This window comes from Ceratocystis lukuohia (genome assembly GCF_044167205.1).
Source record: "Ceratocystis lukuohia strain C4212 chromosome Unknown Supercontig8_pilon, whole genome shotgun sequence".
Classification (NCBI taxonomy): Eukaryota; Fungi; Ascomycota; class Sordariomycetes; order Microascales; family Ceratocystidaceae; genus Ceratocystis; species Ceratocystis lukuohia.
This window is the reverse complement of record NW_027263527.1, coordinates 853,651-879,349: the sequence shown is the minus strand read 5'-3', so window position 1 is coordinate 879,349 and position 25,699 is coordinate 853,651. Positions and strand designations below refer to the sequence as shown.

The 25,699-nt window shown below is 49.4% G+C and overlaps 9 protein-coding genes across 9 annotated transcripts; 3 read left to right on the top strand and 6 right to left on the bottom strand.

Moving 5' to 3' along the window:
• Window positions 1-294: 294 nt before the first annotated feature.
• On the bottom strand, window positions 295-3,409 carry HOO65_080218 (coatomer beta' subunit; the record flags this gene model as incomplete). Its single annotated transcript, XM_071004137.1, has 5 exons — window positions 295-2,273; window positions 2,393-2,478; window positions 2,552-3,020; window positions 3,074-3,158; window positions 3,392-3,409. 5 exons carry the CDS (start codon window positions 3,407-3,409, stop codon window positions 295-297), a joined length of 2,637 nt encoding a protein of 878 aa, XP_070856448.1.
• Window positions 3,410-4,200: 791 nt separating this feature from the next.
• HOO65_080217 (Serine/threonine/tyrosine-interacting protein) lies at window positions 4,201-5,319 on the bottom strand (the record flags this gene model as incomplete). The annotated part of the gene is made up of 1 exon (XM_071001512.1): window positions 4,201-5,319. The coding sequence occupies one exon, from the start codon at window positions 5,317-5,319 to the stop codon at window positions 4,201-4,203; it is 1,119 nt and encodes a 372-aa protein (XP_070856447.1).
• Window positions 5,320-6,491: 1,172 nt separating this feature from the next.
• HOO65_080216 (uncharacterized protein) lies at window positions 6,492-7,402 on the bottom strand (the record flags this gene model as incomplete). Its single annotated transcript, XM_071004364.1, has 2 exons — window positions 6,492-7,171; window positions 7,237-7,402. 2 exons carry the CDS (start codon window positions 7,400-7,402, stop codon window positions 6,492-6,494), a joined length of 846 nt encoding a protein of 281 aa, XP_070856446.1.
• Window positions 7,403-13,940: 6,538 nt separating this feature from the next.
• On the top strand, window positions 13,941-15,336 carry HOO65_080215 (serine/threonine-protein phosphatase PP-X isozyme 1; the record flags this gene model as incomplete). The annotated part of the gene is made up of 3 exons (XM_071004283.1): window positions 13,941-14,075; window positions 14,135-14,225; window positions 14,306-15,336. The coding sequence occupies 3 exons, from the start codon at window positions 13,941-13,943 to the stop codon at window positions 15,334-15,336; spliced, it is 1,257 nt and encodes a 418-aa protein (XP_070856445.1).
• A 609-nt stretch (window positions 15,337-15,945) lies between these two features.
• HOO65_080214 (uncharacterized protein) lies at window positions 15,946-16,800 on the bottom strand (the record flags this gene model as incomplete). The annotated part of the gene is made up of 1 exon (XM_071001511.1): window positions 15,946-16,800. The coding sequence occupies one exon, from the start codon at window positions 16,798-16,800 to the stop codon at window positions 15,946-15,948; it is 855 nt and encodes a 284-aa protein (XP_070856444.1).
• A 1,084-nt stretch (window positions 16,801-17,884) lies between these two features.
• Window positions 17,885-19,296, top strand: HOO65_080213 (AFG1-like ATPase; the record flags this gene model as incomplete). The annotated part of the gene is made up of 2 exons (XM_071004277.1): window positions 17,885-17,902; window positions 18,037-19,296. 2 exons carry the CDS (start codon window positions 17,885-17,887, stop codon window positions 19,294-19,296), a joined length of 1,278 nt encoding a protein of 425 aa, XP_070856443.1.
• Window positions 19,297-19,741: 445 nt separating this feature from the next.
• On the top strand, window positions 19,742-21,095 carry HOO65_080212 (peptidase family M28; the record flags this gene model as incomplete). The annotated part of the gene is made up of 3 exons (XM_071004295.1): window positions 19,742-19,930; window positions 20,005-20,745; window positions 20,820-21,095. The coding sequence occupies 3 exons, from the start codon at window positions 19,742-19,744 to the stop codon at window positions 21,093-21,095; spliced, it is 1,206 nt and encodes a 401-aa protein (XP_070856442.1).
• Window positions 21,096-21,392: 297 nt separating this feature from the next.
• HOO65_080211 (Pyridoxamine 5'-phosphate oxidase) lies at window positions 21,393-22,325 on the bottom strand (the record flags this gene model as incomplete). The annotated part of the gene is made up of 2 exons (XM_071004361.1): window positions 21,393-22,237; window positions 22,289-22,325. 2 exons carry the CDS (start codon window positions 22,323-22,325, stop codon window positions 21,393-21,395), a joined length of 882 nt encoding a protein of 293 aa, XP_070856441.1.
• Window positions 22,326-24,256: 1,931 nt separating this feature from the next.
• HOO65_080210 (kinase domain protein) lies at window positions 24,257-25,699 on the bottom strand (the record flags this gene model as incomplete). Its single annotated transcript, XM_071001510.1, has 1 exon — window positions 24,257-25,699. The coding sequence occupies one exon, from the start codon at window positions 25,697-25,699 to the stop codon at window positions 24,257-24,259; it is 1,443 nt and encodes a 480-aa protein (XP_070856440.1).

Genomic DNA, 25,699 nt, shown 5'->3' with positions numbered 1-25,699 from the left:
CTATTTACCGGGTCGTACACCAACTAGATCTCGGCTCAAAATCTTTCCGAGCACCGACCTTGATTAGAATTAGCGGCAGTTTAGATATTGCGATACGATTGGCTCCACCGATTTCGAAAATGACCAATACAAGGTTAAATAGGCTCTTTTTTTAGACTAGCCTATTCAAGTTTCGACGCGGGATATATAGTTGGGAATAGTAGAGCATGAACTAAAGAGCAAGGGAAACAGAGTAAAAGAGTGGGTGAAGGGGAAAAAAAAACGCCATTATCATCCTAATAATTCTGTCTGTCTTTACTCCTCATCTTCCCTAGATGCCTCAGCCTCAGCCTCACCATCAGTCTCGCCCTCAACTTCATCTTTCTCAGACTTAGCCTCAACATCCTCCTCTGCGCCCTGCTCGCTCACGCTGCCGCCCTCGGCCTCAAGCCTCAAGTACTCGTCCCAGGCGGGGAACAAGTCCTCATCCTCACCAGGCACGCCAATTAGCTTTGCCACACGTGCCTTCTTGTTTTTCTCGAGGCTCTGCTTCCATGTGCGCGCTGCGTCGGTTGCCAGGCTGGGCTTGTAAGTCTGGGCAAACAGAACGGCCTCGGCCTCGCGGTTGGTAGTCTTGAGCAGCTCAACGCACTCATCAACGTCTCCCAAAAGCCATCTGCACGTAAAGGCAATGTTGTGTGCAGCGGCGTTCTTGGCTTGCTCAGCTAGCGCTAGAAGGCTGGCACGATCACCTGTTGACGAGTGTAGTAGCAGCAGCGAGCCTAGATCCTTGGCCAGCGTGAAGCACTCGGCAGCTAGTTTGATATCCCATGCAGCCATAGCAGCGTCGCCAACAACCTTCCATTTATGCTCAGCCTTGGCTTCCTTGGCTAGTTCTAGGGCAACTGAAAGCTGGTTCAGAGATAGAGCCAAATCGAACTTGTGCTCAGGGTCTGTGGCAACCTCTAAAGCTAGATCCTTGTGGCCCTGGCCCTCTAAGAAACGGGCAATCTTGTTCATCTGCTCCCCCTCGATGCTGGGCAGAAGCTCAGCAGCCGACTCCAGGTCACCGCGTAGAACCAAGGTCTGATACTCGAGCACGGGAAGTGATAGAGCAAACGAGGTAATGCCAACATCTTTGTCGGCAACGTAAATGCGACCATCACGCTGGATGTAGCCAAGAATGTACATGGGCTGATCAAAGTGCGAAATAGTGTAGGTCTGGTCACCAACAAGATAGTTCAGACGGTTCGTGTGGTTGGTGTAGATGAACACCTCGCCAACCCACTCGCCAGTCTGCACGTTCTCGTTGATGTCTGATATCACCTCAAAGGCGGCCTCAACACCGTCTTCCTCAACCTCACCAGACTGCACAGCAGCCATGTAGTTTTCACGAGAAAAGCGCAGGACGTAGCAAGTATCCTCACAGGCAATGGCGACCATCTCGCCATTCTCTGACCAGTAGACATGTTTAGGCTCGACCTCAATTCTGCGCACCAGGCCGCCGGTTTGCCAGTCAAAGAAGGAGATTCCACCTTGGCCACGGACACCAAGAAGAATACCACCGGTCAGGCCATCAGCCATAAAGTCAACATCCAAGCCACCGGCCTTCTCCTGGAAGTTCTTGTAGACCTTGATACTCGAGGGAGATTCGCGAATAGCAAAGTCATTGCTGTTTTCTTTCGATCCCCACACAAAGTCGAGTGCAGACCCGAAGGCCTTGTTTCTCCAGGCCAGGGCAGTGTAAATGATGTACTCGCCATCACCGCACACAGCAACAAAGCGGCCATTGGGAGAGTGCAGTAGCGTCTGGGGGTAAACTTCACAGGTTCCAAGATCCTTGGTAGAGACAGTTATCGGGGTGTTGTCCTTAATTGAGGCGTCACCGCCCTTGATCATAGCGCTGACAACCTCATTATGACGGGCCCAAATCAGCTTACCCGAGGCATCCATAGAAACAGCAGGCTCTTCGCGGCCTAGCTTAATGACTACAGCACCATCATCGTAACCAATAGCAATACCCTGCTTGCCCTTCTGGTAGGACACACACCAGGCACGCTCCAATCCATAGCTTAGCGACTGCTCGAAACGATATGTGTTGGCGTTCCATAATCTTATCGTTCCATCCTCGGAACCGGAAACGATGATGGGGATTTCGGGGTGGTAGCAGGCAAAAGAAACGTTGTTGGTGTGACCCTCGAGGGTGGCAATGAGCGACTTAGTTGTGTAGTCCCAAATCTTGACAGTGCGGTCATCAGAAGTGGTAAGGATGTAAGGCTTATCAGAGTGAGGGTCTGTTCATGATCAGATTAGAGTTAGTTGCCTACATGGCGATAACAAATACAAGGGAACACTGTGTCCTAGGGACACTTGCTTGCGGGTGGGGGGGGGGGGGGGGGGCAAAATCACGTACAGTAATCAACGTAATTGACGCCCTTTGTTTCGTGGGCTTCAAGGGTGAAGTTGGCGTGAGGTGAGCCCAAGCTCCAGATTTTGACACTGTGTTGGCAGTAAAAGACACAGTTAGCTTGTGAACAAGAGAGAAAACAAGGGCAAACAAGAGTTAGCATACGTGCGATCCAAGCAAGCAGTCGCAAAGGTGTTGGTATCTTTGGGATTTATAGCAATGCTCATGACGTAGTGGGCGTGGCCCTCAAAAACTTGGACACATTTCCAGCCCTTCTCCCAGTCCCATAGCTTGATTGTCATATCATCGGAGGAAGTGAGAATGAAGGGCTGAGTGGGGTGCACGGCGATGGAGCGGAGATAGTCGGGATGCGCTTCGAACTGCGCAACCTTTTCCGAAGTATTGTAGTTGTACACTCTGATTTGGAAGTCATCGGAGCCGCAGACAATCCAGTTCTTGCGGGCAACGAACCGACCGCACCGTACGGGGACATCCGTCAGCTCGAAGGTCTTGACGACCTGCTGGGTTTCGTATGACCAAATAGATACATGGCCTAAAGAGAGCGCAAGGCACAAAGGGGCAGCGATTGGGTCAGCAGACGGACGGGGATGGAACAAGAAGGGAGTATGGGGGGCTTCCAAGACAACAGCATCACGGGGGGCGAGCTAGTGAGATAACTTAACGTACCGCTGTAGAGGGTGCACAGAATCCAGGGTTCGGTAGGGTGGAAGTCGACGCCCTTTACTCTATCACTCCGGGCGAAGAGCTGGCGCTACAAGTTGAGAGAGGGCAATGGTCAGCGAGCCAATTCCATCAATTCTATGCGGGAGATTGAGATTTAGGTTGTAGATGAAGGTGAAGAAGAGCTGTTTTATCCGGCTTATTCTATCAAGGTCCATCTAGCACTGTCGTGGCCAGAGGTCATTGGTTGTAGAGCACGGCAGCTGAAGCCCCAATGGCAGACAATTGGGCGGTTGGTATACTGGCATGATCAAGGCTTCGTACCTTTACATCAAGACGCATTATGAAAAACCAATGCGACTATGGGGATGGAGGAAAAAAAAAAGCCAGGTATAGCCAGAAAGATAGGAGAAAGACCTAGCAGATTAGGGATGCAACAATATGGCAAGTCAAGTCCGGAGGCAGGATTACGGGTTCGCTATCGAGAATAGACGACGGGCGGTTTGATGTGTGTGTTGAGATTCTAGGATGGGATGAGGATGAGGGAAACGTTCGTTGGTTTGCTTGGCCAGTTTGGTGGTTTAGTCGAGAAGTAGTGGGGCAAAACAACCAATGAGGGAAGCAAGCAAGGAGGACTAGTTGTGTAAAGAACTGTCGGCTGGTCTCGAGATAGAGAAAGATGGAGAAGAGACCAAAACAAAAAAGGCCCGCCTTGGCTGGAAAACAGAATCAAAAATTACTGCAAGTTGTGAAAATTGAAGTGCATCACAGCAGAATACATGCCAGCTTCGTCCAAGCAAACAAGGAAACAGAAGCTAATGGTGGACCTAATGCATCAAAGGTAGCTTGGGAAAGGGTCTGGCTACGTGGCAGCCTGGGCGGTCAGAGCTTGCTCCATAATCACGTGATTTGTCAAATTCAGAGCTTCTGCTGAACAGGCACTTTTGCAATCAAAAATGAAAACTACATGAAGTATAATGTTAAGGCGTAGGACGATAATGAAGCATTCTGCGAAAACCGCACGCTGATGACTGCAAATTACAGATGTCGATCGAATATATATATATAGTGAACCCGCACCAGACGTCCTTCCAGTAGCTAACTTGACCCTATCCCATGTATAAGACAGCGCCTCACGTCAACCGGTTCTGGTCTTCCAAATTTGTGTCTATGAACGGCGCGAAATATCCCCGGCCTTCGTACCGATCTTTGTCCAAAACTAGCTCTGACTGGTCTATAGTGGTTGTTGGAGACGCAGGCCCAGCTTCAGTCTTTATATCATCGTAGACATCTGCAATTAACCTCTTCTCTTTGCGCGGCGACATCTCCGGCCCCGCTATCAAGGCCATTTGAGTCTGTCCCACAGCCGCTCTTCTATGTGCCTTATTCACTTCTAGCTTGGCCGTAAGGATATCGTTCCATGTCAGTAGCACGCGCTTGTGTTCCTCCTCAAAAATCGAACAGAACCGTTGTGTGCAGACAAACTGCACCACGACATGCATCTGCTCGCCTGTGATAGCCATTAAGTATGCCACCGCTACTGTGACAGACCTGCTGTTGCCTGACTCGCACGTCAACAGAACTTTTCCACGTAGTGTTGCCAGCTGGGCGTCCATTGCGCAAATTTCTTTGGGGTCGCCACTAGAATATGCAGCGGCTGCATCACGCACAACATCATCAACGCTGAAGCCTGCAGCGCGCACACGTTGACAAAACACCGAGACCAGGTGCTGGTTAATCATATTGATGGTGTCACCCAGCGAATGGAGAATTTCCGTTGCCGATTCGGCTGGGATGACGTGCATTTCAATCCCCGCATCCATCACTGTCTTTCGCATGGTAGCCTGCCACGGAATCAGGCGAGGATCGATGACTGTGATGGCCATAGTGATCCCAGCGTCGACTAGGAAGTCCTTGCTGCGTGCAACTAGCGATGGGCCGACTAGTAGCGAGTCGGTGATGGGCTGCGCTTCGTGACGCATATTCCAGCGCCACTCTTGACTGCTTTGCTTCTCGGTAGTGAATTTAATTCCAATTGCGGCAGCTACAAGGTCCTCTGACAGACTGTCTGGGCCTATGATAGGGAGCATGTGCGGAGCGAAGTATAGTACAGGGTACTCCAGTTGTTCTTCATCCTTTTGCCTCCGGTGAATTCCGGAAAGATTGATGTAGGGTGGGCTAGGTGCTCCACGAGAGTAGGGCGCTACCTGCTGCACATTTGATGAGGAATTATGAGGTAGAAATGGGTCCATAGTGACTATAATGATAACAAAGCAATGTTGTAAGATTCAATGTTTGTTGACGATGGAAGCAACAGCAGCAGGGATGATAGAGAACGAGGTAGTTAGTAGCTTAGTAAGGAGCTAATCAACCATTGCATAGCCGTGTAGCAATCTCTCAAGATAAAGTATGTACAGAATGGAATGCAATTTATAAGTATAGTTCAAAGATTGTGGACCGTATCAAGACACCCTTATATGAACCACGGCGCGGAACTACAGCCATATTATGCAGGTCACAATTTAGAATGGATTCCTGATGATAGGGGACGTTTGAACGACAGCTTGGAAAACGCACCAACTAGGTAGATAGGTTGGAAGAGCTAAGTTTTTTTGTGGGGAGGAGGGAGTAATATATAGGGTTATAGCGATGTGCTATCTTAGGGTTATATTTGGCAACCGCATCGCAAGCACATAAATTGAGGCGTAAGTTAAATTTTTGGGATACATATACACACATACATGGATATGTGGAAAAAAAAAATCAAGCAACAGGCGGAATTTCGCGCATAAATATTCAGAATTAAAAGTATGATGGTAGCTACAATGCACCAATAGATAAAAAAGAAGCTTCGAAGGCATCCGGATTGGGCCACACCAAGTCGAGTACCAATACGCCCAGCTTGTCTCAAAAAGCCGAGACTGGCGCTGAAGCCGAAGATGAAGAGGGAAAGTATGATATCATGCGGGGTAAACCTGAGAAAAAAACAAAGACAAGAGACATGCAGCGGTCCGTCGCCAATCACGGAAAAGAAACAAGACAGAGAGAAAAGAGCTAACATGAAAACAAGTGCCTCCCACCCCGAGCAGAGAAACAACAGGAGCAAATGCATCCGGAGAAAGGTAGAGACAAGATGAGAAAGAGCAAATAACAACACGCTGAACGAAGTGGCATGATTAAAACAGAATGGGAGGGAATAAAGACAGAAGTACAGTGGGGGAGGGGTATCTATCTGCACCCGGGGTGTAAGGGTGAGTATGTGAGGGAGAGGGTGACAAGAGATAACAAGCAAGGAAGAGGTAGAGCAGACAGAAAGGTCTAAGCATGAAATAAATGACACCACAAGACACTAAACAGATTCGTGTCCAGATAAGACGTCCGAGCATCAGCGGACGCCTTAAGCTGGAACGTTTGGTTTCAGTTATCAGTACTGCAAGCCAGAAGATACTGAGACTGAAGCCGATGACCCATGGCACCGAGCCCACGATGGGGTGGTCTGGGGCTGAGCCTGCACCTCATGTTGACGAGATAAGCCCGATGAAGGAGCCATAGGGGATCGACGTGGAGGTAGTGGGCGAGCAGCCAGCTGCATGTCAACCATAGCCTCGGCTAGGAGATCCTCGGAGTATAGTGGCATAATGCGATAGTTGAGATTCTCCATGACACAGCGCTCAGTGGCATTGAGCTGGTCGCTGGTCCACATGTGGTTCCCAAACTTTGTAATGAAGTACGTGGATGACAGGGCAGGGTCTTCAACAAACTTGACAGAGATGGCGAGCGCAGCAAGAACGATAAGTATCGGGTTGATGCAGTCGATATGCAGTGAAGACGACTCGGATGGTGGGGTGGCGGGCAGTGTGTGGCGTTTGGAGTATGATAACGTTGTTGGCGAGGGTGAAGTGGGAGTGGTAGGTGGTTGCAATGGGCAGGATAGGCGCCAGTTTAGGGCGAATTTGGAGTCTAGGGAGTCTAGGATACAGACTGCCAGAGCAATTGTTTCGAGGGGGAGAGAAGCCCGGGTTAGGATAGCCTGAACTAGAGGCACAGATGGAGTAGCTAATGAAGCACCAACAGGGATGAGGTTGACTAGATGAGTAGCAGGTCCTGTGGAAAAGAGTGTTAGTACTATAGTATGGAGAGGGGGGCACCTAAGACATAGAATAACTCACCAAGAAGAGACGGCTTGAGCTGCTCGCCTTCAACAGCGTGACAAAAATCGGCAGAAGAGTCCTTCCAGCAGGGGGGCGGAGTGGGAAGACGAGAAAGAGGACGATAGGTGACATACGAGTCGTAAGACTCGTCGTCCTCATCCTGAAAACGAGTAGAGCGACGCATAATGAAGGGCGTGAGCAAAAGGGAAAGAATAAGGTGGTGGTAGACAAACAGGAATAAATAGATGTCTGAGGAGTAGAATGAGATAGATAGTACGTGAACAACAGCAGTAACTATGGGCTTTTTTTTTTTCTGTTTTTGCTCTGGATTTTCCTTTTATATGCTTCAGGGCTGGACACGGCCAACAACAGTAAAGTAGAAGCACACTCGGCTCACCATGATACCGTGGAAGACAGAAGTAGTAGGGAGAAAAGCCTTTGAAGGGCGCAGTACCGATGAGAGAGCAACAGAGGTAGTGACAGAGTGAGGAAGAAATGAAAGAAACGGAACGGGAAGGAAGAAGATCTTGCTGGTTGATAATGACGAAAATAAAAGACGCCGCCGCTAAGGCTTGTTGTGTTTCCCGCTGTTCTCCTTTTGCTTTCTAGGTGTGTATGGCTTGGTTCCCTTGGGTTTGTCCGTGGGGCTGGCCCTGGTTCTTGGCCGTTAGGCTTAGACTTGCTTGGGGGGTGACTTGCTCGCTGTTGGTTATTAGGGTGGCTATCCTGGTCAAAAAATAGCCCGGCTTTCCAGTGAATGAGGGGGGTGGTGGGATGTCACTGCCACGGTCTATGGATAAAGGGGTTTAGGATTCCCTGATTGGCAGGGGACAACAACAAGAAGAGATGTGAAGTCGGTGAGAGAAGATTGGTGAGGTCGAAGACGAAGAAATGAATATGCGGTGCAGGAGCACTGTATATATATCTATACGAGCTCTAGGCGAAGCTATGCTATGTATACATGTATGTGTAAGTTGATAGTCTCTGTATAGATAGGATCACCCCAACGTTGTAGCCAAGACGCACGAGCAAATCAGTGCCTAGAAGTGGGAATATTGGCGACGTCAAAAATCAAGACAACGAGCTACAGCCCAAATGAAGCAGAAGGGCGAACGGTGGAGATAGAAAGAAAGATGGAGAGAAACAGTGTAGAGAGAGGCATATACATAGAGAGAGATAAGTGTGGTCGAAGAAGAAGAAGGAGCAAGATAAGGCAGAAGCCACTTGTATATATACTTTTCGGTCTCTTCTTTCCTCCCGACCTCTCGGTTGATTGTCTCGAGTAAATATATTGCAAATTATGTTTAGTTCAAGTACCAAGTACCACCAAGCCCCAAGGAAGGCTTATTATACCCCTCCTCTCTTCTTCTCCCTTCGAATTTTCACCCTCTAGCCGACCACCTTGAAAACGAGGCAGGAAGAAACTTGGCTTTTTGTAATGGCTGTTTGTCGGCCCGCTTGCTTTCCTTTTCTTTGCTTGCTTGACTGCCGGAAAGATGATTTGGTGCCGTAGTGTAGTGGTGTAGTGGGAGCGATTTTAGAGCTCTTGGTAAGACAGGAGGCAAAGAAGCCCCGAAAGTCTCTGTCTTATAGTGTCTGTGTGCCCTGTGTGCCTTTTTGCCTTTTTGCCTTCCTGCCTCCCTCCTGCCCTTAGTGTGCTGATAGTGGAGCCTTCACTTGTGCTGCTGTTGCTTCTTGTTCCGTTTGAAAGACCCAATTTTAGTGAGCCCATAGCCCCACCCCTTCCGCTGGCTTCCTTCCTCTTTGCTGTGCACTCGCTACCCTCTCGACCACCTTAGTACATGTAATATTACCATACGCCCACTGACATCTGCGCCTCTTCTGAAGATTGTAAAAAAAAATCACGGCAACTGTGTAAGTACTGTGTGCAATACACAGTCCACGCAGCTAACATGACCCCCGAATCAAGCTTTCCTTGGTGGACACACAGACTCCATCTGCCAACATACACACATGTTGCATATGACCATCTGTAACCACAGCACGTACGCTATTCCAATGTTTTGACGGGTAATATAGGCAACATAGGCACGATTTGTGGTACTCGTGGGGGAACAGTCGCTGCTCTATCGACTAGCAATAACATTGTGTACCTCCTCTTGTATTCGTACACTTATGAATTCGTCATTCCCAAGGATCCTCTGCCTATCTCTTTTCCCTTGCGGCGTCGCTGTCTACACAATTACAGACCAGTAGGACCCTTAGACTAAAGGGAGAACGGGGAAAAGGTCACGTCGCCCTAACTATAGACATGTACACGCGTGCGTATTTCGTCCGACCCGCATGGAAGAAAGTCGTGAACATAGTTTAGACGGCTTCCCTTTCAACTTCTGTAGACGGTCGTTGTAGAGAAAAAGATGACAAGGGAGGGGTGTTTCTTACCTTTCTTTCTGTTCATCGAACAACGCCTCACTGACGGCCTACTTTCCACATCGACAAAGCCAAAGCACGCATTCAGCCTCGGACGGGCAGGACACATTTAATTAAGCTGGCTTCCTGGCCTGAACAGCCCGTATATTCCATCTCCAGCTCTCGTCCATGTTCCCCAATCCCAGTCAGGCTCTAGTCACATCACCTCTATTTTCTCCTACCTGCAACCGGACCTAGGACGCTTAGGGCGTTTCAACGTCGTACCATTTTCCTTTTCTATGTCTGCCCGAGTCTACGAGTCTGAATGCGTTTGTACACTCTCGCAAGACAAGACAGGAACGCCATCATGCACAACGAGAAAAATAGCACACTTAGTGCAAATCCTCCTTGTTAAGCACTGATGGGAGTTTATGGCTAGCTGAAAAACAGAAATATTTGGCTGGCTGGATGGCTGGACAAACTAGGGTGTTGTATGTTATTACCGTGGAACAATTGGCACCATGCTCCAAGGTACCGTAGCTTCATACCCCATTGTACCATCCTCACCTTCTAGAAACAACACAAGCAGGACTCCGCCACAGCGCCATCTCTGTACCTTTTATTTTGCCGGATGCAATCTGTTCATGCTAGCTATGGGCAGAACAGAGGAGGGAGACTTTAGTAGCTCTTATCTTCTATATTTAGAACACGCTCCCTAGCCTCTTCAGGGGCCAGCTCACAGCCTTCGTACTCTATCGCGTGCGTGGCCTTGGCTAGCCTTGTAGTGCAACAGCAACAGCAACAGCAGCAGCAGCAGCAGCCGGGCCCTTCGTATTCTCGCGCTTTAGGTCTTGTTTTGGCTCGTATCGTTCTACTTGTCTCTTGCTGTCGCTGATACATGATTACTCTGGAAACTGTTGATTTATGTGTCGCTATGACGCTATTTTCAGCTCGCCAGTTGTTGCTACAGAATAGTGACCCCCTTTATCTCACTGCTGTGCTCGGCCTCTTTCTTTCGTCTTCATTGCTGATATTTTGGCTCTGAGTTTTCCCTATGATATGATGGAAGTAGCGGATCGCTCTTCTCCCCTGAGCTCAAGCTGCGACATTGCCACATGCACTTGCATTACATCAGCCATCACATTGCATATTTCCTAACTTGGCTTCCCCTTCTTCCCACCCCTCTCCTTCCGCCCCCCGCCGCTTATTCTAACAGGCCAGTAAATAACTTATTGCGAAAAAAATGAAGAAAAAGCCTCCTAGCCAAGCCCTAGCCTTATTCAGGTCTAGCCCAGCCCAGTCCCGCCCAGCCAGCCAGCCAGCCATGTTTAAGCTATGGCCAGGAGCCAAGGCCAGACAGCAACGCAACAGGGCTGTCTTCAACCCTGGCTGGACTCTTGTAGGCCCGTTGAAGAAAGAATGAGTCGGTGTGCAAGGCAAGAGAAAATGGGCATTCAATATTTCTTCATATCTCTCTATCTCAGCTGGGCGGGCTGTGCTTGAGTTCTTGGTGTGCAAACTCCCGTTTTCTCTTCTATCCCGAGTGTTACAGGCACCTATACCTATATAACCACAAAAGCAACACCTTCTCCTATGTTCTCTCCGGATTCCTTCCTTTTCTCTGTGCTCGTATAACTAGCATAAATTTGCAAAAGAAAAAAAAGGTGATCCATAAAAATCCTCGTCATGTCGTCATAGTAGACTATGCCCACACCCAACAAGCCGTCCCATCACGTAATAACCCCATCACCTTGCGTCTCTTTCTTTTAGTAGTTCAAAGCTTCTCTATTATCTCCTTCTCATGTCTCTAAACCAGGTATAAAAGTTACTATAGACTTGTCTTAAGCATGCGACTGTTATACGTGGCAGTGGATCAGTCCCTTGGCTCTCTAGGCTCCGTTACAACACACCAAATATGTATATGTATGGACATGATAGCCCCATTCATCCTGGTTCGTACATGATGCTGCATTTGATGTCAAAATACGGGGTGCTGGTTAGCTGGAGATAAAGGAAACAAGAGCTCTGGGTAGTCTTACATAATTGTGGTCAGACAGCGCTCACGGGCTCTCAGAGAGACTCAAGTATGCATATCCAGACCGCACGCTACAGCGCCCCATGACTGTGACGCTGCTCCTATAACTCTCGCGGTCGTTTTGCACTCTTGATAGTAGTTTAAAGCCTAAAAGCCTGGTAAGCGGGCAGTGCGACCTGTGGATAGGAGCACCAAACTACACTTGCTTTGGTATGCATAATTTTCAAATGCCGTGCCTTCAGTATCTTATTATCTTTATGACGGTATGACCCTATTTTTGCGAGTAGTGGAGTAGGTTTATAAACCTATATGTGTACATATGTATGTGTTTCCGTATTTTTGTTTTTTGTGGTCAGTGGAAGCAATTCTGCATCGCCTATCCACATTTTCACGATCCCGATTCCTATCCACCAATTTTAAGGCTACAGCCTAGAGAGAGGAGAGGACAGAGTGTAGTGGGAAAGCAAACGGCTTGCCACTCTTCCCTATTCTGATACCGGCTAGTCGCTGTAGTTGATTTTCCTATGCAGCGGGGCCTCAGCCTGCCGCGGAAGAAGATGGCCTGATTCGTGTGTGACTAGGACAACACAAATACCGTCCCCAAAGAGTTTAAAGGCTTGCAGCATAGAGCATTGATAAGCCCTACTTAGCATTGGGCACCAGACTCAGTAGAAAGCGGTCATTCGGTAGAGTATAGTTCGGTAGAGTATGGTGTCCTGAACCCCCATCTGCATGCTACTGGAACCCCGAGCCCAGCAACGGCATGCGTATATGCTGTCATCAACATAAAACCTCAACATTTGACGTTTGTTTATATATCTGACCGTGACCCTAATTCTCCCTGCCCGGCCTCTGTCTTAGAGCTTGTACTTTTGAGCCCTAGGATGCCACCAATAAATCCACCAGGCTTTGGTACTGGGCACTCACGCACCTTTTCGACCGGAGTGGCATCGCCATCTGTTGGGAGAAATTGCACCATACCATTATGCATCTGACGCGTAGATTTTGGTGATTCTAGGTTTAAGCTGGGTGCTGATTTCAGCCCTGCTTTTGTGTCTGACCCTACTATGGAGGTTGTTGCCCCCGCTGCTGAGAGGTCACGCCTTCTGCGCCGATGCCTACGGCCTTGTTCGTCGACATAAAAAAACTCGGTAAGTGGCGAGGAAGAAGGAGTCGATGTGTTGCTGTCTGCATAGGTCACTGTTCGCGGGCACGGAAGCACATGTGGGAGGCCAACAACAAAGAAGCTAGCAGCGATGGTAGCAGCAAAGAGACTTGAAGTCGTGCGGGACCGCGGGTGCAAATGAGGAGGCATTGTCTTGGGACAAATGCGTTTGCAAGGATGAAGAAAGGATGGCTATATGATTGCTGGGGTCGGGGCCGTGATGCAGCCGGCGGAATTGGATCGAATTATGAAGAGGGGTGGGATGAAAGAATGATAGTAATACAAAACACCGGAGCTACCGCTTAGTCGGCGGGGTTAGTCGGGATCCGGGAAGTAGCCAAGGTTATGGGTAGTAGGCATACCTAAAGTGCAAGCATGTTTCCGATGCAACTAAAGTAGGTCAAGCCCGGAGGACAGAAGGCGGAGCGTGTAGATGATAGGGCTGTATCGGAGGAGTGGGTGTCATTAAACCGGTCGCTACACAGGAAAGGAAAAAAAAAAAAACGCTAATAAAAGAGAGGAAAGTTTACGATTTCTAGCCAATTAGAAGTGTTTGATTTGCTCCGCAAAGTACAGGGAATGGCGCTCCAAACGCCACAAATGAAGGGCAGCGCGCCATGCCAAATCGTTTTTATCTTATCTATCTTATCTGCCAGTGGCGCCTAAATCCCATTGTTCCAGGCGCCGACGTGGGCTGCTCCCACCTTTAGCTTTCAGGATCTCATTTGAGCAATAGGCACGTCGACTTTGCGACATCACAAGACGATAAGATAAATCCTTGGTCCTTCTTTTCTTTACTGTTGCGATTTTATTTTCTACCGCTCTAATCTCAGTCCCACCTAATATTTGCTACCGACTTGCTATCTTCATATATTAAGAGTCTTGCACTGCGAAGATTTCCTTGTTCTCTGCCACACATTGACATCGCACACGTTCGATAGGATGGATCTAGATTTGTACGTCTTGTCCTTATTTCCTTTGTATTCTCGGTTTGCTATGGAAGAGTTCTAGTCAATCCTCCTGCTTTACTTACATACCTATGCAAACACCCCCGTTGTCATTATCGACGCTGGTTTGCTAGAAGAGGCCGAGAGACGATCATCGGAATAACGTACCACATGGGCTATTGCTGACAACCTAATATCTTTCTTAATGCTCTATAGAGCCATCGAACAGCTTCGCGCGTGCCGCCCGATCCCCGAGTCACAAGTACGAGAGCTATGCCATCGAGCGCGAGAAATTTTGATCGAGGAGGAAAATGTTGTGACCGTCATGGCGCCAGTGTCGGTATGGATGCTTTTATTTTCTGGCAGTATTGTGGAAATCTTGGCTGACTTATGTGCTAGATCTGCGGTGATATTCATGGTCAATTCCATGACTTGATGGAGTTGTTTCGTGTTGGTGGAGACGTCCCTGATACGAACTACTTGTTCTTGGGTGAGTACTAAGTGTGCTGGAGGATCAGATTTTGAGGCCATGTATTCAGCCTAGCTAACTCACCTTCTGCCATTCTGCAGGCGACTTCGTTGATCGCGGCTTCTACTCCATAGAGACTTTTCTTCTTCTGCTATGTCTCAAGGTGCGCTATCCCGACAGAATGACTCTGATCCGCGGAAACCATGAGTCGCGCCAAATTACGACAGTTTATGGGTTCTACGATGAATGCATGCGTAAATATGGTAGCGTCAATGTATGGCGTTACTGCTGCGACGTCTTCGACTACCTTGCGCTGGCTGCTATTGTATTGGGTGCTTCCAACCAGCTAACCCCCGACGATTCAACCACCGAGATTGAAATATACGACCCCCACGACGAACGCTCACGCAGCTACCCACGATCTGCGAACAGAGACAACGACCTCGTTGATACCGACTTTACCAGCTCGCCGTTGCCCGCAAAAAGCACCCCAGCGTCTGGTGACGACGATGACGTGCGAACTGGGCCACCTGGCTCCGGCGCGTCAGGTCATAGCAACGGCACCATAGGCAATCCCGCCGGTGCGGTGCTCTGCGTGCACGGTGGCTTGAGCCCTCTGACTGATTCAATCGATGCCATTCGTATGCTTGATCGCAAGCAGGAAGTCCCACATGATGGCGCCATGTGTGACCTTCTCTGGAGCGACCCTGATGACATCAACGGGTGGGGCTTGTCGCCGCGTGGCGCTGGATACCTCTTTGGCGCGGCACCCGTGCGAAAATTTAACCACGACAACGACCTGTCGCTGATTGCACGTGCCCATCAGTTAGTGATGGAGGGCTTCAAGGAGATGTTTAACTCTACCATTGTCACTGTCTGGTCGGCCCCCAACTATTGCTATCGCTGCGGCAACGTTGCTGCACTTCTGGAGCTTACTGAGGACGCATCAGGCCTAGGCATTTTTGCACGTAGCAATGGCGATGCAGGAAGAAGCAGCGGTGGTGTTGGCTTACGACCGGGTCAGAATAGCACAATGGTCCCGCCAGCACGGAGGTACAAAATCTTCAATGCGGCACCACAAGACTCGCGTGGGATGCCGGCTAAGAAGCCCGTGGCCGAGTACTTTCTATGATTGAGAGAGCTAGCAATTAGTGCATGGGTGGCGAAAGGGGGGCGTGGAATGGTCTTTCTGGTTTCTTGACAGTTCTCTCACGGCGTTTTGTTTCTTGTACTTTATTCAGTCTGGGGCGTTCTTTGTTCCTCTATGGGCAACTATGTATCAAGGGTTGACCCAGGGGTTTTGTCGTTTTTCTTATTCATGGGCATCTTGGCTTCTATTTATTTTGAGTATCGGCTATTTTTCTGCAACTCGGCCAGATAAAACAGATATGATATATATCTCGACCTTCAACATCATCCCTCTCATTTCTACTTTCTGGCCCCTACTAATTACCGGCCTACACCATCCATATCCATTGCTACAGCTGGTACTTCTGCAAGACCCTTATCAGCAAACCCCAATATCCATCGAAATTCTATCTTCTAAAGCTGCTTCCAGCAGGTAGTACGGATCTTCGTTGTCAGTTAGGATAGATATTTCAAGTCCGTCCGCTATTTTCGTATCCACAGGGTCTGCAGATATAATTTCTGTAGCTAACAGTGCCGCTGGTTCGTCAGGCGATACCCACCCAGATATCTTGGTCGCTTCACATGACAGTACGCCACATCAGATAATCTACATCTATACTTGTCTAGACAATGGCGTCTGTCCGCTAGCTGCTTGGTGTTCAATTCCAGGTTCTTCTTCCTCGGATATGGAGTCGAATCCTAAAATGTTTCTGCGTTTTTTACTAGATCGAAGGTCTAGCTCACCCACCGGTAGAGCGCTGGGGTTCTTCAAGGGGGAATCGCGCCACCAATCATAGAATGGAAGCGTCTTGGGACCCTCCGCAGCAGGCAAACTCGAGAGGTGTTCAACAGGCATGTGCATTCTCTTCTTGTACGCCCAGAAGTTTTCGCCGATCCCACTCTTCAGATAGCGACACATATCGCGACGGCGAGTAATGGTAGCTGCACATTCCGTCATCAAAGAAGTAGACAACTCTCTAGGTTTAGAACCGGTAATAAACTGCGTCCGACGCGTTGGTGGGAGCGCCCAGAAACGCTGGTGCACATAGTCGACGGCCAGGCCCAGTTGAATCTCGAAGTCTCTACGTAATGCACTTTCGCGCCCATGTGCGGCCGCAGCGCAAGACAAGCTATATGCCCCATCGATTTTCTTAAGACACAGTGCCAGTGCCTCGTAGCCGTCGGCAGCAGCAGGGCACATTCCAGCATCAATGAGATCATCAAGAGGGTGGTACAAGTCGTCATAGGTTCCGTGATATTGATGCGGCTGGTGCATCAGTGTCCATGGCTTCCACAAGGTGTAAATGGAGTTAAAGCATTCCTCGGCATTGGCGAGGTTGGTGAGGGCCTCAGCCAAAAGACTGTAACCATTCTGGTAGGTGGCCTGATCAACGATATCAGTAGTCCAGATGTAGTTGGGGGCCCGGCGCTTTTCCCACTCAGCAAGCTTTAACTTGGAGTTTTCCATTCTGGGAGTAAGATTAGAGAAATATGTTGATAGCTTTGTAAAGGCCAAGGCAATCGTTCTCACTAGAGCGAAAGAAGGTTAATTGAGGTTTAAACATACTTGTTGTGTGACTCGGTTCTTCTGCACTCGGGCTAAGAAGAAGTACCAAAGCCGCAAATACAGGCGGAAACCTTGTATATTTATATAAACAATCTACGACGTAGTTCAAAGAACCTGTGCTTGTGTGTCTGAGAATTCCCTCAATCACATCACATCACATCACACTCAACTAGGCATGGATAGAGCTTATGGGAAGCTTCTATCTTTGAGAAATCAATCTACCTTGCCTACAACGCGGAAAGGAAAAGAACAACAACAATTTATTTTTAATGTAGACGAACACATGAATAGCACAATGACGTTAGATTAAAGGACAGGCCGAACCCTAACCCCATTCACATGTCCTGAGATCAAAAGTGATCCGATTGGTTGCAACAATTGGGTCCTGTTTATTGATAAGATTAGAAGACAAGACCCGCCTTAGATCAACTTTAACTACATCCTGTCTCTTTGACACTATTAATTACTCTTTCACTCTTTCTATTTTATAACACAACTACCATTCTCTTCCTCTTGTCTCGCACTATTTTATTTTTAAGCTACCTTCCACGCATCTGATGTTTTATCCTTTTTCTTTTTGTGCTCATCGTTACTCCTAGCCGTACCCCCCCTGAGATGCCCGTAGTCTCAAGCTGCTCTAGGCTTGCTCAAAGTCTACCACGACTATCAATCTCACGTAATACTGCGGTATGTCGAGTCTTGCGGGGGAAATTGAGCCGGCGTGCTTCATTAGCGTTGTTGGCTGGGTCTATGGCCCGGCCTTGGATCGTGTATTCTTCGCTGTCTTGCCGTCAAAGTACCGGGTTTGCAGGTAATAGTTGTCGTATGTTTGCAACAACTGCAACTGCGGAAGTCTCAACAGGCAAGTTCTTAGTGCTGGATTTATGTATTTCCGGTGTTACCTTCACTAACATGTCTTCCTTCTTAGACGTCATTGGTCCCATCCAAGAGTACGACCGGCGAGTGGCGCAAGGGCGTCTTCGAAATGACCCCCACCAGCGAAGTATGTTTAAGCGCTGTTTCCTGATTGTCCCTCTTATAGTTTAACCCTTCTCACTTTTTCCTCTCTTGTTTCCTGCTCTCTCAATTGTCTCGAGCTTGTACTGACAACATGCGCGTAACTTAGGCATTATCCAGAACCTCGAGACACTACACCAACAATTGCGCAACTATGTCCCCCCTCCCGTCAAACAGCCGTTGATAGAGTCACTACAACCATCCAAGTCCCTATTTGGGTCTTTTTTTGGCAACGGTAAGCCTAAACTGGCAACTCTAGGCGCAATCCCGGAGAACCTGCCCATGGGCCTATACTTATACGGCGACGTCGGCAGTGGTAAGACAATGTTGATGGACCTCTTCTATGACACAATACCAGCCAACATTACTGCCAAAATGCGCATCCACTTCCATAACTTTATGCAAGATACACACAAGCGCATACATTCTGTTGTGCAGAAGCACGGTAACGACGTCGATGCGATCCCATTTGTGGCAGCTGATATTGCGCAGAATGGAACTGTTCTATGCTTTGATGAGTTTCAATGCACCGATGTCGCTGATGCCATGATTCTACGCCGTCTACTAGAGGCGCTTATGGCCCAGGGCGTTGTACTGGTCACCACTTCGAACCGCCACCCCGATGAGCTGTATAAGAATGGCATCCAGCGCGAAAGCTTTGTCCCGGCTATAAACCTGCTGAAAAAAGAGCTACACGTCATAAATCTTGACTCGCCGACAGACTATCGCAAGATTCCGCGCCCGCCAAGCGGTGTCTACCATACTTCACTTGGTAAGGCGGCCGATGAACATGCACTTAAGTGGTTCCGCTTTCTCGGTGATCCTAAGAGCCCCGAGCCGCACACAGAGGAAAAAACGGTATGGGGCCGCACTATTAAGGTACCGCGCGTTAGCGGCCGTTGCGCCTGGTTCACATTCGATGAGTTGATTGGTCAGCCGACTAGTGCGGCAGACTACTTAGAACTGATGCGTAGCTACGACTCGTTCATCGTTACCGAGTGCCCAGCCATGACGTATCGTCAGCGCGACCTAGCACGCCGCTTCATTACCTTCATAGATGCAGTTTATGAGCGCCAGGCGCGTCTGGTGCTTACAACCGAGAAGCCACTAGGCGAACTGTTTGTGTCACAGGCTGAGCTGGTCGAGTCAGTCGAGAAGCACGGCGGGTCGGCAGCTGACGTGGTAGCGGCGGATGGCCGGCTTGAGGATTTGGTCGAGAGTGTTGCTCAGATGAAGAACTCTGCGCTTTTTTCGAATGATGAGGAAGCCTTTGCCTTTGCACGTGCACTTTCGCGGCTTACACAAATGGGTAGCACAGAATGGGTAGAAAAGGGGCTAGATATGGGGGATAGAGGTTCAGTGGGAGCGATGCAGGATTAGGGGCGGCGGTGAAAAGAAGCCCGAGAGTGTATGGAAATCTTTGTTGAAAATAAATAGAGTAGATATCAGTGTATATAACAATATAGTATTATGAAACGCTACACCAACTTGACTAACTTTATTGTCATACATAGCTATGACGCAACGCTGCTGAGTAACTGTGGCGCTCCTACTCGGAATAAAATAGTGGGGCTCCTGCTCCTATAAGCTAGTCAAGCTGGTTTGGGTAAGGGAGAGCGATTTATCGGTAGTTTTATTGATTGGCAGTTGCCTCTAACACGACACTTCAAACATCCAGCCTTGTGTTTTCCAGTCTCCCTCATCTTGCCCAATCTCACTCTCTATTTATATAACCTAAGCAACTCTCTTTTTACAGACTGTCTGCTTTACTCTTTCATATATATACCCCGAAGTCCGATTTTATCTCCTCTCCCGTCTATCCATCATGCTTTTTGCTCAGGTTGCCCTCTTGGCCACTGCCATCCCCTCAATCAATGCGCGTTTCGTGGAGAAGAACGAGGTTGATAATGTGTCGCTATTCCCCCAGGGCGCCGAGACCGAGACTTTCTTGATCGAGCTTGGACCTGGCGAGACGAGGCGCGTGACCGAAGAGCAGAAGTGGGAGCTCCGCCGTGTATGCCATAAGTCTCATCCCCTCTCTATAAACACCCTAGATTGAGCGCGATAACTAACAATTGAATCAAATAGGAGGGCAAAAACTTTATGGACATCACAGAAACGCAGTCGCTCGGCACGCTGCGTGCCAAGCCACTTGCTAAGTCTGTGTTCCCCAAGAAGTGCGCGTTCCAAAAGCAAGTCACGCCCATGCTGCCTACGCTCAATAAGGACAATATGCAAGCCAACCTAGAAAAGTTCACCAGCTTCCACACACGTTACTTCCGCTCTGACTACGGCCGCCAGTCTTCTGAGTGGCTGCTCTCTCGAATCCATGACATTATCAAGGAGGCTGGCGCCGAGGAGGTTGTTTCGGCTGTGCCATTCGAGCATTCGTGGCCGCAAAGCTCTATTATTGCAACTATCCCTGGCAAAACTAACAGCACCATTGTCATTGGCGCGCACCAGGACTCCATCAATCTGTGGCTGCCCAGCATTCTAGCTGCACCAGGTGCTGACGATGATGGCTCGGGCACTGTCACCATTCTGGAGGTATTCCGTGCCATTTTGCTCAATAAGGATGTGCTGGCTGGCAAGGCCGAGAATACAATTGAATTCCACTGGTACAGCGCCGAGGAAGGCGGATTGCTTGGCTCGCAGGCGCTGTTCGCTGAGTACGAGAAGCAGGGCCGTGATGTCAAAGCCATGCTCCAGCAGGATATGACGGGTTATGTGCGAGGCACTCTGGACAAGAACCAGCCCGAGAGCGTTGGCGTTATCACGGACTTTGTTGATACAGGCCTGACAAACTTTATCAAGGAGGTGATTACTGAGGTAAGTTGTAAACATTTCCCTTGGCCTTGGTCTTTCATCTTGTAGGCTGTCTCCTAACCCTCCCTGTTTTACAGTATTGCAACATCCCCTATACCGAGACCAAGTGCGGCTATGCTTGCTCCGATCATGCCTCCGCCACCAAGGCGGGATACCCGTCAGCTTTTGTCATTGAATCCAACTTTGACGTCTCAGACCCGCACATCCACTCGACCGATGATTTAATCAAGTACTTGTCGTTTGACCACATGCTGGAGCATGCGCGCATGACGCTGGGCTTGGCGTATGAACTGGGATTTACCGATTTTAAGAGTCTAGAGAAGGAGGCCCAGCTGAGCGCTGGAGAGCTTTAGACATAGATGCGCGTTTGGCTTTGTAGCGCTAGTTTGGTCGTGTTATTTTTTGACTTTTTGTGCATGGTTTGTGACTTTACCAGTCACGTCTCAGATGATGGCTGCAGCATAGCTCAGTCGTATGGCTTTGAAGTTCTAGTACATGTTTTCTCTTGTTCACTCTAGTAGTATAATATATGATGTGTCAATGCCTAAATACCTTTACATGGCTGAACCCTGCTGACCTCCCAATCTTTGACTTGGTGTGCCCATATTTGAAGACTTGGGCCTCCGTGTTCCTTCATTATACTTCTAAATTTAAGGGCTCAATCTCATGACCTTCCACTCACCGCTCTGCTCGTCCTTGTCGTAAACGAACCGGTCATGTAGCCGGCTCTCGCGGCCCTGCCAGAACTCAAAATGGTCGGGAATGATTCTCAGCCCGCCCCAGAACTCAGGCACGGGGATCTTGTCCTGGCCTTCGAAACGCTGCTCAACCTCGCGAACCCATCCATCCAACTGTGCACGCCCATCGTCAAGATTACCCTCTCCCTCCTCCGCCCCGCATTCTGCGCCACTTTCCTGCCTATCTAGCACCTGGCTCTGCCGGCTTGCCCATGCACCTATGCGGCTCCCTCGTGCACGGGTGTCAAAATATACCTGACTCTCGGCTGCGCTGAGACGTTGCGCTACACCCTCGATGCGCACCTGGCGTTGGACGGGCTCCCACCAGAAGACTAGGCTGACGTGCGGATTAGTAGCAAGGTCAGCAGCCTTGCGCGACGTTCCAAAGTTGGAGTAGATTACAAAGTGCCCGGCAGAATCGAGCTCCTTGAGGTATACCACGCGTGACGATACGCGGCCGGACGGCAGAGATGCTGTCGAAAGCACACAAGCCTCGGGGTGTGAGACGGCGGGAGTGACATGTGCAGAGGGGGATGGGGAGTCAGCCGTGGATGTGCTGGTAGACGAGAGAACTTGAGCTGATGATGGCAGTGGCGATGGCTGGCTGCAGGCTTTGAACCATGCATGGAACTGAGCTGTTGGCGTTGACTGCAGGTCAGAGCGGATGAGCTTGCCCAGTGTGAATTGCGCTGCTTGGCCAGGGCCCTGGGCACCGTCACCTGTCGGCGCAACTACACCAAAAGATAGAGACATGTCAGCTAAGCAATGAGATTATTTGAAGAGATGGATACATGACATGGGAAACATACAGATTAGTTTGTCAGCGGGGGCTGAATGGAGAGCCATTTTGGTAAGGCGAAAACGGAGAAACAGAGATCGGGCAAGAACGGGCCGCAGATGAGCGGGCATTTATGTACGGGAGATAGAGAAATAGTATGACTTAGTATGGAAGGTAAGCAAGGAAGCAAGACAGGGGTGAGATGCTTAGTTGATAGTTATGGCTTCACGTTTGTATTGCCATGAACTAGTCTTTGTTAAAGAGTCAGAAGGTTGTTAATGTGGGGTGGAGTTGATGGGGTGATAGGGTTGGCATTTAACCATATGTCGACCATATGCTAAACATCTATGGTTGGCTCGGATACACAGCAAAGGTAGCAAGGGGCCATCTCTGTGCGACAACGGAGGGGGCGTTACCGAGAACCGATCCTTCCGAGCATAGCATCGTGAAAAATATATGTTAAGCCTTTAATGATTTTTTTCTGGGGAAATATAGTCTAGCCGCATCGTTTCGGTGGTCACACAATGTATCTTGAAGTTGGAGGAGAAACGAATAAAAATTACTATGGGTAGGGGGGGGGCTGCTTGTTTGCTACATGTAAGATGTGTGCAATGTATCGTCTTGGCTTGAAACACAACAAGGTGTGGGGGTTTAACAATGGATGAGAAGCAGATGAGAATGAGAGTGAAGGTAAGAGTGAAAAGAAGAGAACAAAGAGTAAGAAAAAAAGGAAAAAAAAAGAACAAGGAGGCTAAAATCTATGCGCGCAGAAAACAAGAACATGATCAGCTGTGATGCACAGGCTTGGCGGGGCTGGGCCAAGAACAAAGAAAACAACGCCAGGACGGAACGATTCTGTAAATAGAAAGCATACCAAAACACCAGGGGGCAGCAATTATTGATAAAAATGATAGATAAAATAATAGAATATTAAAAAGAACAGGGGAAGAGACCGTGGGTTGATTTTGGGATTGAGGAGTGGTGCAGTGCAGGGAACAGGAAAGGTCATGTGAACAAGTTCGTGTGGCACTGGCACTTGGTTTTGCTGGGATTAAAAGATGTGGGTGGCCGGGGCCGGAGGGAGGGCCCTGCATTTTCTGTTTATACTACGGTTCTGAAATACTGCAGGGCTAATCTGCAGAGGGGTTTTAGCTCTTGGTTGGCCGCATGCGCAATTCGTAGTCCATAATCCAGAGAGAGAGAGAGACAAGGAGCAGAGACAAGGGCCAGAAGCGAAGAAAGGAACGGTGTGTGTGAGTGAAAAGCGCACAGAGATATTTTTTTCAAGAAAAAAGCCCCTCCGCTTTGAGCGGTCTGCTTCAGCGTGGGATGGCATTGTGCTGCGCAGGACAGGGCTAGAGACTCACCAGGTGCGTAGCGAGACCAAGGCAAATCCAGGAACGGGCAACCAAGGCGAAGGGAGCTACAAATTGGGACATGGACAGATAAGCATGCACAAAGACGCACATTCAGAGTGGGATGCAAGACATGATGCGCAAATAAAAGCACAGGTGGAGGAGGGCATCTTCAAGCACCAATATGATCAAAGGGCCTTTCTCTCACACCTTTGTAGATTAGGATTTCTATGCTAGCTAAGAACTTTTGAATAATAATGAGACGGAAGAAATAGGAAAAGATGAACACGCTGAATGTATGCAAATAAGGTGGGAAATATTGTCCAGACATTAAGGTGCGTAGTGGAAGCAAATGAACGAAAAGCAAAAAAAAAAAAAAAAAAAAAGCAATAACAAAGCCTTTCTCGATCGAGTGCGGGTGGTTGTTCTGTGTTCCGGATGCAAAATAAATAAGGCAAAATCTGTAGTGGGAGCCAAGGCAGATAGATGGGCTGCTGGTGATTGTGGGTTGAAGACAAAGGAAAAAAAAAAAAAAAGAGATGAAAAAAGAGGGACAATGAAGTGTCTAGATATGAAGAAGAGGACAAGGAAAGAAAATGATGGAATAGAAACAAAACATGTGGTTATGGGGGCTAGCCCGCCGCCTATGACCGTAGCCACGGATCATCTAGCAACTCCCGAGCCGTTGCCCGCTCTTCGGGAAGCCAGGTCAACATGCGCTTGGCAAAGTTGATAAACAGCCTCTGTTCCTCACTGCCCATGCCAAACATAGCGGTTTGATTCTCAAAGGAGAAAGACGCGTCGGGCACGAGCTGCGGGTAGAGAAAAGCGCCCCACTTGTCGAACATGATCTTACGGCGCTCAGGCGACGCGCGGGCCGCCAACTCTCTAGGAGGCGGGCCCATAAGGCGAATCATTTGGGCAGTCCGCACAACGTGTGAGAAGGGAGATGAGGCATCGTGACGGCCGTCCAGCAGATTGATTTCAGCCAGCAGCTCCCACATGACGAGGCCAAGGTTGAAAATGTCGGCAGGATAGCTCCAGCCACATTCGAGGAAGACCTCGGGAGCACAGTACTCAACAGGCTGGATAGCGTGGTTGAGCGGGCCCATATCGCCACGCACCGAAAGGCCAAAGTCCGTGATTTTGACGTAGGTTACATCATGCTCAACAGGGCCGAAATCAGGGCGCGATTCGTAGACGCGGCGACCGCGGCGTTTGATAAACGGCGCGGGGCTGGCGTCATTGGCGGCCACGTATCGCTCTAGAACAGCAAGGTCTTCAAAGTCAATCATCAGGTGGTCAGCCTTAAGGTCAGTGTGGATGATGTGGCACTCGGAGTGCAGGAAATCAAGACACTTGAGGATGCTGGGCATAACAGCCTTGAGAGTAGCAGGCTTGATAACACCATCGGGTTCCTTCTGGCGGCCAAGCAGCCAAAGCGGCTGGCGTAGGGGCTCAAATGTCATGCATAGGTGGTTTCCAGTAGCACCTTCAACAGTAAAAGCGTCAATCATCTCGCGCAAGTACTGCTGGCCGTGGTGTTTGGTGCGGGTGTGGAACATGTGGCGTGTGAGGTCAAACTCTTTTTCAGCGGTGGCCTGAACGACGGGCGATGAGTTGGTGATCTTGAGCGCGACATAGCGGTTCTTGGAAGCGCCAATATGTTCAGCCATCCAGACAGTCGATCCAGTGCCCCAGCCCAGCTTGGAAACGAGACGGTAACGGCCATCCAGGACCTCGCCAATCTCAGCAGGGTAGAAGCTCTGGGGGTCGTAGGCTGCGTAGCGCTCTTCTTCAACAGGCTTTTGCGAGGCAATGCCCGAGTAGAGGGCGCTGTCGCTATACGGCCGCAGACCAATGTTACGGGCAGGGGCAGACTCTGTGGCAGAAGGGAGAGCAGCTGGAGCGGCGGTGGCAGCCGCAGAAGAGGGGGTTGTGGTGGCGGTAGAGATGAGGGAACGGGTTTGGGGTTGGGCCGGAGTAAGAGTGTGGTTGCCATAGCGGGGGTGCGGAATGAGTGGCCAAGCTGGACGATGGGCCAGAGCCATGCGAAGAGCCCCGAAGCGGGCGACGCTGGGGGGCAT